Genomic DNA, 18850 nt, shown 5'->3' with positions numbered 1-18850 from the left:
AAATGAAAGCACCGGTTGATAGGTAAATATAAAAGTGGCAAAACAACATGTGGTGGCATGACAGAATATGGTGATTGGAGCTCCATAGAGGATCTCAACGAAACTAACTGTAAAAGCATGGAAAGTGGCCGTATATGGTAAAATATGTACACCACAACATAGGCGATTACATGTGTAGCTAATCATAACTGTTCTGGACCGGCCAAAAGGACTTTAGGTCCATTTATTTAGGCCCAACACAGTCCCAAGCCCAAACTTCACGTTTGGCAAACTTACTTGTGACATACCCCTTCTCCGCGAAGGGGGTGCACGGAGCAAGCAAGATCGGTTCAAATGAGCTACAACGTCTCTTTGCATATTCCCGCAATAATCTCTCTGACGATTACACTTCCTACGATTTCGTAACCGCCAGACTTAGGTGTGTCTTCACAACGGCTCTGCAGCCCTCCACCTCTATATATAGGGTCCCCAAGGTAGAATATATCTCTCCCTCTTAACCCTCACTCTCTAACCTCTACTGACTTGAGCGTTGGAGTGCCTGCAGGTACACACCCCCTACCGTTCCAAGAAGCACTCTTTACGTATTCAACCACCACTTAAACCACCGCATTCAAAGCACCGGCATTCACCTTCTGATCAGGTACGATCAATAACTAACTAATGTCTAAATCTGCATTGATGTAACTAAATTGTTAATATCTGTTGGTGTGATTGATTTGAATTGAGTCGGGGCATATTGGAAGGAATGGTTAACATTGTGTGTGCATATGAATACGCAGAGACGCGACCGCATAATTTTGACGGTGTTTGACTTATGGTAAGATTAATCATTGTTCACGGGGATGTCGGTGATGTGAACAATATGTTGGCCACCGTAGAGGCCTCTGTAGCTTCCCCTTTCTCTGCCCTCTCTATAGGAAACTCACCGCCCCAAAAAATTAAATCCCTCTTCTTAAAGATGTAGTTGAAGAAGGAAGCAGGGTTTGGGTCTTTGGGATGATATGATGAAAGAAGGTGCATATCACTAAGAGGTGCTCGGCAAGTCCAAAAGCTATTATGGATCTTGATCTCTCTTTCACTCTTAATGCTCTACCTTGAATGCTATAGAGAATTTTCAATTTAAATCATAAGTGCACTTTTTTTACTACCTTATGAATTATGAAAGTAAAAATACTAAAATTAAAGTTATATGATATATGATGTTCCTATACTGAATATGCTCATTAGTTGATAATTTGTTTCTTTTTTCCTCAATGCCTTAATATTAGTTGATAAAACTATAATCAACAAATATCACAATTTTATAGGTGTTATCCATTTACTTTGATTTATTTTATGGTATAAAGATTGCACTATTCAAATTTTGATTTTGTATTTTGGATTTAATTTATTAAAATTAAAATATGAATTGTTTGATCTTAATCTAACAATTCAAATCGCATCATAAATCAATTGTTCGAAAACACAACTAAGATTATGAATAGTGAACACAACTATGAATTTACCTAACATATTGTTGCTTGTACAATCAACTTTCGTTTAGGTGGATATTTTATTTCCAAGTGGATCAATAATCAATCTATTAACCATATTATATACTCTATTAAATTAAATACCATCATCTCATACAAAGCGTTGACTTGCAATAGAAAGACTAATATAAAAGATGTTGTAAGATTGATTCATAGCTAAACATTAGCAAAACCATCAAAACTTTGACACAAAAATTAGCATCTTCAAGATCAAATCCTTCATGAAGTCAAAAAAGAAAGTTCAAATCCCTCATCCCAAAAAGAAGGAAGAGAAGAAGAAAATGAGTCAAAACACAAAAGCACTTCTGATTGGATTAATTGGTGCAGCTTTTACCTTATTTGCTTACTCACAAACCTTCATATCACCAAGTCAAAGCATCACAATTGGTCTCCTTGTTCTCATGTTTGGATTGCTTGTAGGAGAAGGTCTTATACCTTTGTAATTCATCCTTATTTTCATTTTCTCCTTCAATTTCCCCTTCATCTATGTCTATGAATTTTACAAGCGTATGTGTAATATGTCTTTAATGGGATATTTTAATTTCTTGCAAGTTTTTTCCTTTCATGTTTTTAGTTTGAATTAAATATAGGTTTATGAACGGTTGAAGGAAAAGTGGAAAACTTATTTATATTTTGATGTTCATGTATTATATATTTATTTATATTTTGAGTTCATGTATTATATATTTCAGTTGTCCACTTTTATTTCAAGTAGTTAGTTCATTTTTCTACATGTATTCATTAAAATAATGATACGGGTAATTAGTTTTTATAAATTAAAAAAAAAAGGATAATTAGGGTATATTTTTTTGGTTAGATAATTAGGGTATATGTGTGGGGTGTTTTAATTTCTTGTAAGTTTTTTTTTTCTTTCATGTTTTGAGTTTGAATTAAATATTGGTTTATGAAGGGTTGAAGGAAAACTTATTTATATTTTGAGTTCATGTATTATATTTCAATTGTGATTTTTGTCTACTTATATTTCAAGTAGTTGGCTCATTTGTCTACTTGGTGGCAGATATTTATATTTTGAGGGTTGAGAAATACTCCGTCCGTCTCAGTTTAACTGAGTCATTTGTAAAAAAAAAATTGTCTCAGGAATCTTCGTCCATTTTATTTTTCAATACAGCATTAATTACTTTTTTCCAATTATATCTATAATAATATTACTTTCACTACTCCTAATTCAATATATTCAACTTTACATTTATGATAAAGAATAATGCACCAATACTTGACAAAGACACTCAAAATCATTTTTTTCTCTCTTTCATTTATACACTTTTTTTAAAAATTTATGTGAAAAGATAAACTAATTCAGTTAAACTGGGACGGAGGGAGTATATTCATTAAAAAATGAATTAGTTTTCATAAAATAAAATAAAAAAGAAAAAAAAGATAATTAGGGTATATTAGCATTTATGAGGACTGCATCTGGTCAAATACTTCAAAAGTCATTGGGATTCCGAAAAGACAACATCTTTCTGGCTCTAATTCCGAAAAAATACACAAAATCGAACTATGGTTGAAATAATATTTAGCCAGATTTTTCTTATTTTTTGGTTGAACTTTGCAGAATATCAATCTCATTTTCTAAAGATCAGAGAGTTAAAACAAAAAAATAAAATAAAAATCGATATAGTTGCTTACACCCTTGCAACTGCATCTATCTCTTATGTTAGTTCTAGATTATTATCTTCTTTTTTATGTGGTCCTGTAATTTTCAAGTTTTTTTTTAATGGAAAATGTTAGTATGTTAGTTTTTTTTATTTGTTAGAATTTGAAGTCCAGAACTCCAACTTCTTAATCATTAACTTAAATCAGGTGACATACCCAACCCTCAATAATTATCTAAAGAATGATATGAATTTTTTATTATTATTTGACAGAAAAAAGAATATAAAACCACTCTTACACTCTACTGATTGCATCAAAATGGGTAAAAGAAAATTAGATTATAGGTCCAAAGATAAAATTAGTTTAAACAGCTATCCATGTGAGGACATCAATGGTTGACAGGGGAGCTATGTCTTAAACAGTTTAGATTAAATTTGTGTCCGGTCATAACTGCATAATGTTTCAGACATAAAGCATGCTTTATTTCTAAAAATAGAACCTTGTTTCACCCAACGTAACTTTCTTGAGGTACTGATTTTGTGTGTGATCAGAACTTTTTTGTATTTTAGGGGGAAAAAATGGGGTTTAGCATAATCGCATATATGTGAGTTTAGGTGGTATTTGTCACTTCATCCGAGGACAAATAAACATGCTACAAACGTATTTGAGAACTACTTCATTTAATGCGTGTTTGTCCGTGCATCAAAAGCCACATTTAGATATCATGTATGAGTAGAAGTGACAAAAATTAATTTAAGCAACACTTTAGAGAGTTCATTCACCATGGGCAATCCACACCAATTATATTCAAAAATCGTGTTTATATAAACCTTATCAAAACATGCACATATATGATATTTTCAATAAATAATGACTAAGGTAAAAATAACAATTGCATGATATAAGGTTTGTTAGAAGGGAAAGGGGAAGCCCTTTGAAGAAAATCGAATACATGCACATTATTTGAGTTTATCTACTTGCATAACTTTTTTTTTTTTGAAGGGATCTACTTGCATACCTATTTATGAGACTGTTTGAGTTAACTTATGAAAATAATTGGTTCAGTTATTTTTAACTTACATTCATAAACTCTCCATAATAGTTTTTGAAATTATTTATAACTTTATACGAAACCAAATCGACTATATTTTATCTTTCTTTTGTTATGAATATAACTTATAATAAGTGTTTATATTTACCAATGACTAAGTAAGAAGAAAGCATTAAAATGGAGAGTGAAAAGATAAGAAGTTTTTTTTCCTCTCAATATATATATATATATATGAAAACTCCACAAATTAAATAAGCTAAGCTTTTCTCATCTAAACTGAAGAAAGAAAACACTACAAAAAGGATTAATTTTTTAAATCAAAAAATAAACAAATGGAAATGCTTATAAAATACTCATAGGGTACACTAGGCTGATATTTTATATTGTAAGTAACCACTTGAAGCACTGCTGACAATATGATGAAATATACCTGCAAAATCCAGCAAGTTGATTAAATCATTAGTATTCACCTAGCATTTGTGCATCGCTCTCACCATTGATCATTCCAAAATATGTGTGGCTATATCAAATCATCAAAAATCTAGCATGAAAAAAGGAGGCCTTTACGTAGCCAGAGACGACTTGCCGGACAACCAATCACATTGGAACTAGGACATTTGACTAGCCGTTGCGAAGCGCCTAAACTAAGTTTGCACTAAAGCAAAAATATTTGTTTTAGTGCAAAGTGAGTTTAGTACCTTGGCTATCCACATGATTAATTATGTCATAAAAGTATCGAAAGAGGCTCGCCGGCAAGTCATCCTTGGCTGCATATATGACCTCATTCCCACATGCAAGACATTAGATGACATTTTTATTACCATGAGCTGAAAACCCTAACCAGAACTATCTTTGATCAGACTTTATTTATCTTCCGACCGAAAAATAAAATAAAATGGAGCTGAATATTATTCTTGAAGAAAACAATGATAAGTGTAACCAATCAAATAGTGTCAATACTGCCAGAATAACAGAACTAGAAAACTATAGGAACTTTCCCCAAATGAGGAAGACAGCATTCCCTACAAGAATGAGAAGAAAAGACCCTTTTTATATTTGACAAAAACAAGAGAAGAAAAAAAACATGGATTCTCATAGGGTATCTATGCTAACTGGTAGAGAAGGAGAAGATAATTGGACACCAAGAATTTTCTTGGCAGAAAATAGCCGAATGAGGATTGAAGCACATTCTGATAAGATTTATATAAACAAATTGTTTATGATACTTGACATGGTAATGGCAAGTTGGCAACTGAAATTGCATTAATAAGTTCTTAGAATTCCTGCAGAGGGAACAGTACTATAACTGTCCAATTTTTGTCCTTCATCTTAAGGGAAATTTAATAAAAATGAGTAATGTGGAGGATTCTTATAGCTAGATGTGACTTTGCATGGGTGAAGAATCCAAGATATAATGAGGACTTTATTAGTGCATCCCCACTTCTGAGTAGGTATCTAAGATCACATCTATAATGTGTCATGAAGAGAACTACAGACTTTGTCCAATGATCTGCATCACATTTAAACTTATACTGTTGATAAAGTAGAACAGTATGTTGCACTAAAGCTCCTGTATACACGAGTCGAGAAAATGATCACATCATTTAGTGTATTATACGTAATTTTACCCTATTTTATATGCAAGAAAGTGTTTTCAAGACTTGAGCCCGCAACATTTCTGACACATGACAATAACTTTACCGGTTGTAGAGTTATAAAGTAAAAGAAAAAAAATACATTGTACTTTGAGTTAGGTGGATATAATTTACTACATTTGACTATAAAGACAAACGATTTGAATGTTAAATGTTTTGGCAGATTTGAATTTTGTTTCAGAAAAAACAGAGTACTTTTTTTTGTATGGTTGTATATATTATTATACAAGCACTCAATCATATATTTTTTTTATTATTCAATTTTTCAATAAGAACATGAAAAGAAGCTCAGCTGAAGATACATACATCTTCCAAATAGTAACCTATCTTGAACTAATTAGTAGCCATGTCAATATTACATTTGAAAGAAAAATGTTACACAACAGTGATAATTGCACAAATTTGCTCGAGCATAGCTTGGCAGTCTATGATTAGCTATTATTTTCCTATGATCACCAAAAGTATTTCAATTATTTCTGATTGGTTGGGTATTATTTCTAGAATCTAGTCAAATCCAATCCTTTGCATGGAAACCCATTTTTTAAGTTTTCTTTATTTTGCGAGCTTGTTCTTTTGCTCTTGATCTTTGGCAATGAGGTCCATTGTGTTATGCACTATCTTTTCTCTTTTTTTGGTAGCTTGGTATATTGCATCGATAAGAGTCGGAAAAAAGAGATGATAATAATAAAACAAAGTCGAGAACTATGAAACTACATATATTTATGTCATAAGCCAACCCCAAATGAGTTATTGCACACAATAAATCAAGTTGCATTCAGTATAAAGTTACAATTAAGTAAAAACATTCAAAATAATATAGACAACCTACAATATTGACCACTGAATTCCATGTTGTCCACAGCGGTATGTATGTTAACATTATCTGACTACTTGGAGGTGCTTACCGAAACTTGATTGATATCATCCTTGGACCATTTTTACGAATAAATAATTGAGAAAAGTATTATAGAAGCAGCACTAGACACACACACACACCCTTACATATGGGGCCATTGGATCATTGACAGTGTACCAATTACTAAAAGACTTGGATCTATGTGACCCACTTGCCTATAGCAGATGTCTTCGTTTGTAAGCAACATTTCGAATAGCCGTACTCTAATAAATTGATACCAAACAATCAGAACATGGAAAATAAATTATGCAGTTTTTTTTTAAGCCAAACTATCCCACCAATATTGGCACCGGGGAGAATCGAACATGAGACCTTGATAGAAGCACACTCGAAGATCTCAAGCCAACACCATCAGGCCAACCCAAGTGAGCAATTAAATGGCTAATGCAAATTAAGCTCAGACAAAAAACATGCATGTATTACATAACATTGTTTTTCTTAAACTATCTATTGAATGTGAGCTTCAGTTGTGCAGTTAACAAGATAACTAAGGGTGTGTTTGTTTCAAGTTATTTTTGTAGATTTCTGGGAATAAAATGATAGAAATATGTATTACTACGTTTGTTAAATGTTCATTAAATTTTATTGGCATAAAATGTTCAATGGAATAGAAAAGTTTTCCCAAAGAAAATGGTGGTGAGAATAAAGTTCCCACGAAGATGAGAATAAATTCATAACTATCTTTTATCCTCCCTGTTATAAAGGTTCCTAGGAATATTATCATATTAACCAAACTTTTTTAAAAAAAATAAAATAAAATACCTTGAAACGAAATAAAACTCTCATCCTTATATTTCCAGGAAAGTTATTCTTGGGAATAAATCTACTAAACTTGAAACAAACACCCCCTAAGAACAAATTTCATACCTTGATCTGAAAGTAGTCATGTAAAGTACCCAAAACAACACCCATTATTAGTATGGATTATCAGAGTCAAATAATGCTTACACCTTTACCTGGCTACAACGATCTATTGTAAGCAAATACTGGCACCCTGAAATACAGATGACTCCCAAACTCCACCAAATTTGTCACATGAAATTCAAATAACAACAAAGATCGTACTTTATCGGATTGGATAGTGAAATAAGAGATAAATTAAACACAACCGGCAATAAAAGTATACAACTGCGGGAAATCATAGCTACGTGGTGTTTTTTAGTTCCAAAATCAAAGGAACAAGATTAATAAAAAATAAACAAAGGCAAGCCAGCTTTATAGGTTCTTGGTAGCACAAGTTATCAAACTTGGGAATTAAGGTAAAATGGACATGGACAATTTGTATAGGCTCCACATAAGTTTGGTCCTCTAAGTAGATGCGTCAAGGTAGGCCATAAATTTGTCAAGTCCTGGTTCATCTGGTCTTCTGGTTTAGGCAGTAGGCAGGCTGGCGGGCTTCACACATCTCGGCTGTTTGGATGGTAAGGGAAAGGGAACAAAGGTAAAACAAGAGCATCAGAATTCTAAATGGGACACTGGTCAGGTTAAGATATCAGTCCCTTATATAATAATGTGACTGACCTATATAAATCATAGGAAGTTGCTAAATAAAGGATAAGTGGTTTATGAAAATTGTAATCTACCTGGGGCGACCGATCAAGTTCAGTAAGCATGGTTTCTCCTCCTAGAAACATTGTTCTGACTAGGCAACCTGGTAACAAATATGAATATAAAAAAGAGGTGAACTTAAGAGCACTAATAATATAAGAGTAGACTCTTCACACAGGCAGGGAAGAGACTTGGAATGTAACATAACTTGATTATGGAAATCAGAGTATGCTTAGCATAAGAAAATACTTTCTATTTTCATTTGTGGGTATGCTTAAGCATAAAAAAACATTTTCTATTTTCATTTGTAATTACCAAAAATGTCATCTAGTTCTCACTTACTTTCATATTTCAAATATTCATATAGCAGTGAAAAAAAATGTTCACTTTTCTATAAATAAAAGAATAAAAATTCTACAAATAGTCCCGTAACTTTCCATGATGTATTACAACCTAAGGATTTGCCAAGAGGATATTTAAGTTGAAAATATTTCATAAAAGATTCATGAAGTAAGGCCTTACCACAAATCAAATCTCCATGAAGTAACTTCTAACATGTTTATAAAAAAAACAACTTCCATGTTCTAACATGTTTAACACAGGGTTATGTTAGCAGTTCCAAAATAGACAAGGCTCAATGTAGTTTAGTTGAATAGAATACGGATTTTGTATTTTCGTTGTATTTCCTAGTAACCAACTCTGCACAAGTTTATTCTCAGAGATTATTCCGTATAATATTATTCACTAGATTCTACCAATTATCTACCATATCTACCAAATTCTATCAGGTTGATAATAGTACCTAACCAAACCTTTCAGCCCTAAAAAATATCAAAGCAGATATCTAAGGTTTATCTAAGAAGCGGTTAACAATTGCTAGGTTCACCTACAAAGTAGATATCTCATTCATCTACAACAAACATTCATAAGAAGGAAGAAATGGAAGAAGTGAAGCAAAAAGTCAAACTTGAGGAAGATTGGTTACCAGACAGTACTATTCCGTCCCAAAGAATAACTTTCATAGTCCCCATAACCACTGCCTCCAGCAAGCTACAGATAAACGGAACAATGTTACAAACGTCGGATGAGAAATAATGGATTGAATTGGACTTTTAAAGAGCTCAGCTACATGCAAATGTTCTTCAAAAATCAAATTTGGTTAGATAGAAGTACCTGTGAACTTGCATAGCTTCCATAAGTGTCGACAGGTCCTAAATCACTTGAGCCTCCATAGCCACTTGAATATGAATGTCCGCGTCCATGTCTTTTGCCATCCCTACTCTCATAGTTAAGAACATCTGGACCATCTACTGGAGCAGGAATATATGGTAGAACTGGAAGGAATCCAGGGACAGCACCCTCTCTATCAAAAAGGTTTGCTCTCAGTCGTGTAAGAACTTGTACAAGAGCATCTTTGGCAACATCAAGGTCTCCCGAAATCTAATCAAGAAAGCAGGTAGGGGCAAAGCCAACGTTATAGGACAAAATTTTAGTACTTTTTATCACACACAAGAAGGCAATGTTGCCAAACAAAGCGAGAAAAACAGCACCCTTACCTGCACCATTTCATCATCATCAGAAGCAATTTTAGGAAGATTTTCCTTTGACAGTATGCGAATATTGGATTTTGTAAGCCTTCTCATCTCAGTTATAATAGATCCTCCTTTACCAATAAGGCAGCCAATTCGTGATGATGATACCAACAGACGGGTAGTAAAAGAGATGATTCCAGAATCTCTTTCACTTTTTTCACTGCATCGGGGTTGCAAAAGCACAGCTGCCTCTACGGTTGGAGAGAAAGTTTCTTCAAAGAACTGCATTAGCACAACTCAGAAAATATTAATATTTAATACACAAAAATAAAACTTTGAAGACAAACAAAAATTGCAAGCCAGGAAATAACATTTCCCTTTCATTGGAATGGCAATTAGCATATTTTATCAAGCCTCACTACCACAATTTTAATAGAACCAAAAATAAAAATAGCCCACTAATGATTAATAGTTTACCTCTTTAGTTGAAATGGTTATTAAGCAGTCATCTCCTTTTGCAGAACTATCAACTTTGATGGTTGCCCCAGAATCCTGCCTAATTTGATTTATTATGCCCCCACCTTTCCCTATCACGCCGCCAAGGTTTCCAGTTGGACAAACCAATCGAACTGAAAATTCTTTTGAAGAAGATATTTCATCCCTCGGAGCCGAGTACATAGACCGCGGTGGCCAGTCACCAGTGTCACTTTTATATCCCCCATAAGGACCAACAAGAGGAGCCATCCCCACAATCGGAGGTCCTGCAGTTGGACCCATAAGTGAACCGCCACTGGGATATACAGAAGGAACAGCAGAACCAAGCAAATGCTGAGTTCGAGAAGGATTATGATGAAGTCGAGATGCAATTTGATGCAAAGCCTTTTTCACGACTGCAGCATCCCCAGAAATCTGGAATTTCAAAACCAATAAGAAAAACTCATTATAAGCAAAAATATATGATAATTTTTCCACTCTGATTTAACAGTATACTAAAATTCGTATAAGCAAACTCTGGCACAAAATTTGTCATGGCAAGTACTGCACCTACAATTGTTAGACAAAATCAAATCATCCAGATAGCAATTACTACCTTTGTCCCTCCGTCCCTTATTATAAGCCTCTTTTGCAATTTTCACATATATTAAGAAGAATAGGTAGTGTATTACTAGTTAGTGTGTCCATTTTGTGTATAAATGAATGCTCCTAAAATACCCTTCTGTATATGAATGAGCTTAAATTCATCTTCCAAGACCCATACAGCTATATTAGAAAAAAATAATAATAAATGTATCTAGTAATTTGAAATGGAACTTTTATATTCAGAGACAAATTACTTTGCAAAAGGGGCTATATTTAGGGATAAAGGTGGTAAACCGCTAACTGTATAAAATGTTATAAAGAATCATGAGTATAACATAATTATAAGAAAATGCCACCCAGTTTACCTGCACGAGCTCATCAGACCTCAAGGCACATGCAGGCACATGATCATCCTTAAGAATACGAATCTGAGCCCCAGTTTCACTACGTAAATTCTGAACTATTTGGCCACCTTTTCCAAGAACACAACCTATCTGATCAGACGGCACCAACAACTTAGCATTCACTTGAGGACCTCCTTCTTCCTCCTGATCACTATGTAAATCTTCAGCAACCACCCTATCATGAATCTTAAACAACGCATCCTCAGCAGGTGACACAAGCTTATCACCGTCATCAACGGTATTAGTCTCATCACTTGAACTGTAGACAGTAACAACACGCTCATCACACCCCGGCACAGTCTCACCAATCCTAATCTTAGCCTTAGTTTCTACCCTCAATTGCTTAACAATCTCACCTCCCCTACCAATGATACTACCAATCTTTCTCCCCGGACACAAATAGCGAAAAACAGTATCTTCCTTATTAATCACAAACTGCTCCCTATCCCTATCATGATCACCTCCATTCCTCCTTTTATTTCCTCCACCATCATAGTCAGATTGGGATCGAGGACGCTTACCATAATTACTTCTTTCTCTTTGACCACCCATCACAGAGAATTCTTAGTATCAGCAAATTCAATGCTTCTTACAAAGAGCAAATTATTCTGCAAAAGTTTACAAGTAACAACACCAAAAGTTGAAAAACAGATTAAAATCATCAAAATTCACTCCAAATCTTACATAATATACTCGACAATATAAACACAATTGATAAACCAAATGAGCTCGTTTGCTACAGCTTTTTTCATGAAAAAAAAAAAGCCACTTTTTTAAACAAAATAATCACTTTTAGAAGTTTATATATGTTTGTTACAGGCTTCCAAAAACTGAGAATCTAAAAAAACAATGTAAAGGAAACAAAATTACTCTGCAAAAAAGTTCACAAGTTACAACGTCAAAAGTTAAAAAACTTGAAAAGGAGATTAAAAGCATCAACATTCACTCCAAATCTTACATAATATTTTCATAATCTCAAAATTTATAAATCAAATACTCTCTATGACAACCCATCACAGTAAATTATTAATCTCAGCTCCTAAATCAAATTCAAAACTTTTCACAAAAAGCAAATTACTCTGCTGCATAGGTTATCAAATTTCAACATAAAAATTCAAAAACAATCATCTGAAACGCAGATTTATATCTATCTCATGGAAAACAGGTCATTATCCTTTAATTTACATAAAAAAATCCAAAATTACGAACAACCCAGAAGAAATTAAGCAAAATTTTCGACATTTTGACGAATTACAATAATAAATCAACAAGAAAATCAATGAAAAATCGAAAATTTTAAATTGAAAAATTTAGGGTTACGAAATTGAAAAATTAAAAAAAAAATTTAAAAAAAAATTATTGATGAATGGAATGAAAAATTGGTGATGGAAAAAATTGAGATCTGAGAAAAAGCTTACAGTGAGAGAGGATTGAAACGCAGAAGCAAAAGTCGTCGGTAGAAGAGAAAGAAAGAATCCTTTGTAATGTCACAGTTTAGGTTTTTTTGTTGTTTATAGCAAAGAATCAAAGATACTGTGTGAAAATATATATAGGAGTAAAATAATGGAATAATGATAATGATGTCATAATTAAGAATTTAATTTAATTGATTTACATTTAGTAAAATCATAATTTTGAGATCATAAAAGATATATAACTTTGACAAATTTATGAAAACTTTGATTAACAACATTTACAATGGGTTCCTTCAACAAAAAAAAACATTTAAGATGGTAGGAACTAAAAAGAGTTTTTAAGTTTCCTTAAAAAAAAGAGTTTTTAAATAAGTTTAGCATATTTATTTATAATTTTTTAATAAAAATATTTATTAATTCTTTGAAAAAAGTATTTGTTAATGATTGCAATGGGAGTAAACTAAAAATAATAATTAAATAGATTCATTAATATAAACAAAAACAAAACACAATTTTAGATTGATTGAATAACTTCCTTAAAAAAATAGATTGATTGAAAAACTAATGTATTTGGTTTATATATAAACTATATATATAAGTTATCAAATGAATCTAAAAAATTGTGTTTTGATTATAAATGTGATTGGAATGAGCACTTTAATAAGTGCATAGATAAAAAGAAATTGTCTTCGTGAGCTTAACTCAGTTGGTAAGGACAATGCATTAATATATGCAACGTCTGGGGTTCAAAATCTCGACCACCACAAAAAAAAAAAGATAAAAAGAAATTGAGCAAGGTCCGGGGTTCAAACCCCGGCTACCACAAAAAAAAAAAGATAAAAAGAAATCGAAATGAATAAGAATCACGTAAATCTAAAATGGTATAACCAACATTTATCTATTTTTTTTTTAACAAATCAAAATGAGATATATTACTAACTCAACGTTGTTGCCCCCCGCACAAGGTGTGCAAAAGAAGGACATCGAAAATATTTACAAAGTTATGGTGCGTAAAAATAAAGCACCAACCACACCCTAAAAATTACAAACGAATACTCATACAAAGAATTAGGTGTTTCCACCAATCGTGGTAAATATAGTCAAAAACCACCTGTTTAGATTTTCAGCCAATCGAAGGAATGGAGCTTCACTTTTTTAATGAGAGAAAAGTGTGAAGCCATATTTTGAAATATCGACTGTTCCTTTCCTTCCAAAGCACCGAAATAGTAACAAACCAAATAATCTTGAAAAATAAATGAGAATAGGTTGGCATGCCCGCCATCTTAGTAAACTGAGTAAAATGTTGTCGAAGCTCACCAGCATGCATAAATGAAATGCCTAACCAATTATCTACTTTTTTTTTCTTCTTATTTCAATCATGTAACTAATAGATGCTTTTTTTTTTTTGAATGGAGTCCTTAATAGAATAAGGTTATTAATAAATAAATGACTACAAAATAATTTTACAAACATCATTTCTCTTAAATAAATCTAACCTAAGTGATATAAACAATGTTTTGTGATTGGTTCTCTTCAAAAAAAAAAAGTTTTGTGATTGGTTAAGAATGTAAAAAATACCATCCAAAGTATGTAAAGTAAAACACGGGACCAAAATTTGAACTTAAAAATAAGGGTCATAAATACATTAATCTTTGTAATATAAAGTAAACATGGTTTCTTTAATCGTATCTCAAGGTCATATCTCTTTGCAATGTCCTATATAAGATCATATTTAAGGCACTTGCAAATAGAATTAAGATTCATTTATCAAAGTGTATTTCTCAAGAATAGTCCGAAGTTGTGGAAAAAATATCGATTCTTTGATAATGTCCTTGTTGTGTTTGCTATTAGTAGAACTTATGATAGAGTAAGCTGGATTTTTGTTCAAAGTATGATGAGAAAGGTTTTCACGAGAAGTGGATTAACTTAATGGGCATGTGCATAATTAATGTGAAGTATCAAGTGTTTGTTAATGACGATAATATTGGTTTACAAAATTCGGGTAGAGGATTGCAACATATGTGACCTTCTATCTATGTATCTTTTTATCATATGTGTCGGGTTTGTCTATTCTCTTGAAGAGACTAAAGGCTCGTTTGGATATCCATATATAGGATCAATGTTTGTTGGGGAATACCTCCTTTAGCACATCTTTTATTTGTTGATGATTGTTTTCTATCTTGCAAGGCAATCGAAAGCGAGGAAAATTTCTTTTGTAGTACTTTGAAAACTTATGAGGAAGTATTTGGCTAGACGATTAACTTGCAAAAGTTTGAGATATTTATTAAAAAGATTACAAATGAGGCAACGAAATACTTTAAAGCATATTTTCATGTATCTAATTCACCATCATGGATTAAAAATGGCAACAGAGGACGCTAATTCACCATCATGTAAAATAATTTTATTTCTATTTGTGTCTATGTAAGACTATCTCTTATACTAAAATTACAATGGAAACTCAAGGACAAGAGGGGGAACTTTGTCCAGGTCCTCCAAAATAAAAGGTTGGTTCTTGTACATCTTCATCATTAAAAGCACTATAACAATTAGGTTCTTGAGAAGCTACATTTATAGATTCTGGATATTTAAGCATAAGTGAATTATCCTTAATCCTTATATTACGCATATAACATGCATGACCATATTTTTCATCTGCCAAATGTCCACTACCCATCTGTGTTTTTGTGTGGGGAGATTTCTTGACTTGTGAGCTGAAAACTTGTCCACCCCATTGAACCAATGTGGCACTATGTTTCAAAGAGGTAAATAATTCAACAGGCCAATAACCTATAGGTATGTCATGATTCTCTTTAAGCCACCAATGCCCTACCTCATCCTAAAATCACAACATAGGAAAAAAAATATTACATTAATAAACATCCATTCAAGTGTTATGAAAAAATCTATCTAGGTCAATTGTAAGACATAAACATTTGTGCACATATCATGGCCGGCCTAAGGGCCAAGCAACCCAAACAAGGGTTTTAGGTTTCAAAATTTTGGCTAAAAAAAAAAAACTATAAAAAATTAATTTAGTTATAATTATATTATATGACATATAAATTACAGATATTTATATAGATTAACTGATTATCAAAAATGGATCAATTACTCTAGATCATGAATTTAAATTTTGGTCCCACAAAATTGATTTTATATAAATGTTCTGTTGAAAAAATATACTTTTAAAGACCACATTAAAATTTTTGTTTTAAGCCTCTTAATCTGTTGGACCGGCCCTGGCACATACTATATTTTTTCTTCTGGGAGTTGACAATTAAAACCACCATTATTTTACTAAAAGAACCGCCACTTTGTGCAAATTTTTTGGTAGTGATATTTGTTACTAAAAAATCAGTCATTCTAGCTATAAAATTATTTGAGTGTCAATAGCATATATGCATGTGTGATGAAATGAATATAAGAAAATAATGTTGTTATAATTACCAAGTATATTCCAATATTTAATTCATATTGTGTGCCAGAGTCAGATGATATGGGGTTTATGCCACCACCAAGAGCAACTGTATTGGATGTTTGCACAAATCCAGAGCAAGTGAGATCAAAACATCCTGTTGATTTATATGAATCTGTCTGCATCAGAGTAAAATTTATAAAATAAAAAAAAATAAAAAAAGGTTTAATCAATTACCCCTTAAAATTTTGTGGTTATACATAACAATTAAGATTTGAAATTAACAACAAAAATAATTATGAAATAATTAATATTTCAATTAAAAAATCACTCACCGTCCAGTAACTAAATAGTCTAGTGTCATGGTTGCCATATAACCCTGGATTCACCTAAAATCAACATAGAGCATTTGTTATGTTCATGTGACTTATACATTATTTTTACTTAAATTTAAAATCATTTGATATGTTATTGATATAATTCAGCATTGACATTGTTTAATAAAATTTCATAAGTCATTAATCTTGATATATTTCAATGAGATATCAAATAATTTTATATTCACATAAAAATTTATGAATGATAAAAAATATACAAGCTTTCATTTTAATGGTGATTAGGTCATCCGTTAGTCGAAATAGTATCTGATAAGAATAAATGCTCCTATTTTCGATCAAGAAGCATTAACCCTGCACGTTTTAACTCGTCAAGAGCTTAAGACCATGGCGTTAAAGGAAACATTTTAACGTCAAATACTATTTTGACTATTAAATGGCACAATCAGAGACTATTTTGTATTTTCGCTAATTAAAGAACTATGGTGGCTATTCGTTACCCATTCAAAGACGAAAATTACTATTTGCCTTATATATAACTATTTGAGAAACAACAAAGAAATCACTAACCATCCAGCCTGCTTCAATGCTTTCAAACTCATTACCATTTCCAGCCTTCAGCCAAATTTGAGCTGTGGTGGAATCATCTGGTAGGTCAACTTTTGGATTCCAAACATTAATATCTGCTTCTGCACCAATAAAATTTGATCCTGATGTTGCAAGATGTACTCCCTGCATGATCACATCACCATAACCAATTTATATATTAGATTCTTATTATTTACTAACATCATCACCATTCATTATGATGTTATCAATATGTAGTAGTAGAAATGTTAGAACTTATTTATCAAAAAATGTTAGCATTTTGAAACAAGGTTTTGAAAGTGTTGTCCGCAACCATTGATTAACAAATCAAAGTTAGATATTGTAATCAACAAAATTAATCATGAAATATATATACCGAATGATCTTCTGAAACAACGTTGGAGGAACCACTGAGTTTGGAGAAATTCGAGATTGTGGTGTTTTTTGAATTCACAAACGATGATGACTGTTTTAATCCAAAGCGGTCTAGCGTAGCAGCTCTCAATAAATCTTGCTTTTGAATTCTTCGAATGGGGACAGTTCCTTTTGGACACCTTCCACTTTTATGCCATGTCTGAGACAACTTAAAGTTGTTTTTGGAAGTGTATTTTATGCTTGAATGTTGTGATTTTTTAAAAAATGTGGGTATTTTCTGTACAATCCGTTCGTTAAATAAAAAGATTCAAAAATTAATTAGTCTTAGAAGAATGAGAGGAAATGTAACAACAACAACAACAAGTAATAAGGAACGCGGGAATAAAAAAGATGCACCTGAATTGTGTGGTTTTTTAAGACAGGATGGTCAAAAGCAGGTTGTTTATAAATGTCGACGCAATCAATAATATCTCCATTTTCACTCTGCATAACAAGGTCATTTATCTTAAGTATAGTACATCAAATTCAATAAATCCAATTTTTTTTTTTTGAAGATAAATTAGCCTATCCAAATTAACACAAAAAAAGAATCGAACCTGAGACCTCGAGGAAGAACACATTCTCAGGTCTCGACCAATACCACCAGACCAACCGAGAGTGGGTTAATAAATCTAAATACTTTAAAAGAGTTGAAAGAATATAATAGATCAAAGTGTTAATCTTTTTTTGTCAAGTAGTTAAGTGACTATAAATTCAATAATAAATGGAAAATTTGAGGTTCGAACTCCAGACACTATATAATGCAACATCCCTATCAATTAAAGAGACTATTTCATAATCGAGATTGAAGTAATTTTTTTTTTTTTTTGAAGGAATTGAGATTGAAGTCTTATTCATTCCTACACTTGCGAATAATAGCTCCCAAAATCTAACTCAAATATCTAAACCAATAATGTTACATAATTGAGAGAGATGTCCAATGAAATTTTCAAAACAATCATTCAAATAACGTAAAAACATGTAATAAATTGGATATATAAATGTACCAAAAAATTGGATATATAACTTTTTTCCATCAAAAAAATAATGTAATAAATTGGGAGTTTACAAAATGGAAATTGGATATACCTTGATGGTTTTCACTGCAGGCCTGTTATGGAGTTTCAATTTGGCTTCAATTTCAGTTTCTGAAAGTGATATTGCTCCTGCAACAAAAAATGCCCAAAGCAACATAATTGCAACCTTGTATTTCTCCATTCTACTTTGATATCTTCTCTTCAATTTTCCTTAATTCAAAAAACCTTAATACATTCAATATAAATCTCACAAAGATATACAAACATTTGTGTGTCTAAAATGGCATCATAATTTGTACAAAAAAAAA

At 32.1% G+C, this 18850-nt stretch overlaps 3 protein-coding genes across 4 annotated transcripts; 1 reads left to right on the top strand and 2 right to left on the bottom strand.

Annotated features, from left to right (window-relative positions):
• Window positions 1–1669: 1669 nt before the first annotated feature.
• On the top strand, window positions 1670–2218 carry LOC11414474 (uncharacterized). The gene has a single exon (XM_003618477.4). It carries the CDS (start codon window positions 1754–1756, stop codon window positions 1973–1975), a length of 222 nt encoding a protein of 73 aa, XP_003618525.2. The 5' UTR covers window positions 1670–1753; the 3' UTR covers window positions 1976–2218.
• A 5559-nt stretch (window positions 2219–7777) lies between these two features.
• LOC11414473 (KH domain-containing protein HEN4) lies at window positions 7778–12858 on the bottom strand. 2 transcript variants are annotated; one of them, XM_039826875.1, is made up of 8 exons: window positions 12754–12858; window positions 11297–11952; window positions 10329–10760; window positions 9876–10133; window positions 9493–9759; window positions 9305–9369; window positions 8355–8422; window positions 7778–8181 (listed from the first exon to the last, which is right to left on the bottom strand). In XM_039826875.1, exons 2-7 carry the CDS (start codon window positions 11885–11887, stop codon window positions 8374–8376), a joined length of 1662 nt encoding a protein of 553 aa, XP_039682809.1. In that variant the 5' UTR covers window positions 11888–11952; window positions 12754–12858; the 3' UTR covers window positions 7778–8181; window positions 8355–8373. The 2 variants fall into 2 exon arrangements, with proteins under 2 accessions (XP_039682809.1, XP_003618524.1); XM_003618476.3 differs by having other exon boundaries at window positions 11297–11943.
• A 2353-nt stretch (window positions 12859–15211) lies between these two features.
• On the bottom strand, window positions 15212–18723 carry LOC11412505 (uncharacterized). Its single transcript, XM_039826556.1, has 7 exons — window positions 18595–18723; window positions 17863–17949; window positions 17468–17743; window positions 17074–17235; window positions 16504–16557; window positions 16201–16347; window positions 15212–15589 (listed from the first exon to the last, which is right to left on the bottom strand). The coding sequence occupies exons 1-7, from the start codon at window positions 18721–18723 to the stop codon at window positions 15212–15214; spliced, it is 1233 nt and encodes a 410-aa protein (XP_039682490.1).
• Between the last annotated feature and the right edge of the window lie 127 nt (window positions 18724–18850).

This window comes from Medicago truncatula, chromosome 6, assembly GCF_003473485.1.
Source record: "Medicago truncatula cultivar Jemalong A17 chromosome 6, MtrunA17r5.0-ANR, whole genome shotgun sequence".
NCBI lineage: Eukaryota > Viridiplantae > Streptophyta > Magnoliopsida > Fabales > Fabaceae > Medicago > Medicago truncatula.
Note: the sequence above shows the minus strand (reverse complement) of the source record. Positions and strands in the feature narration are given on the sequence as shown.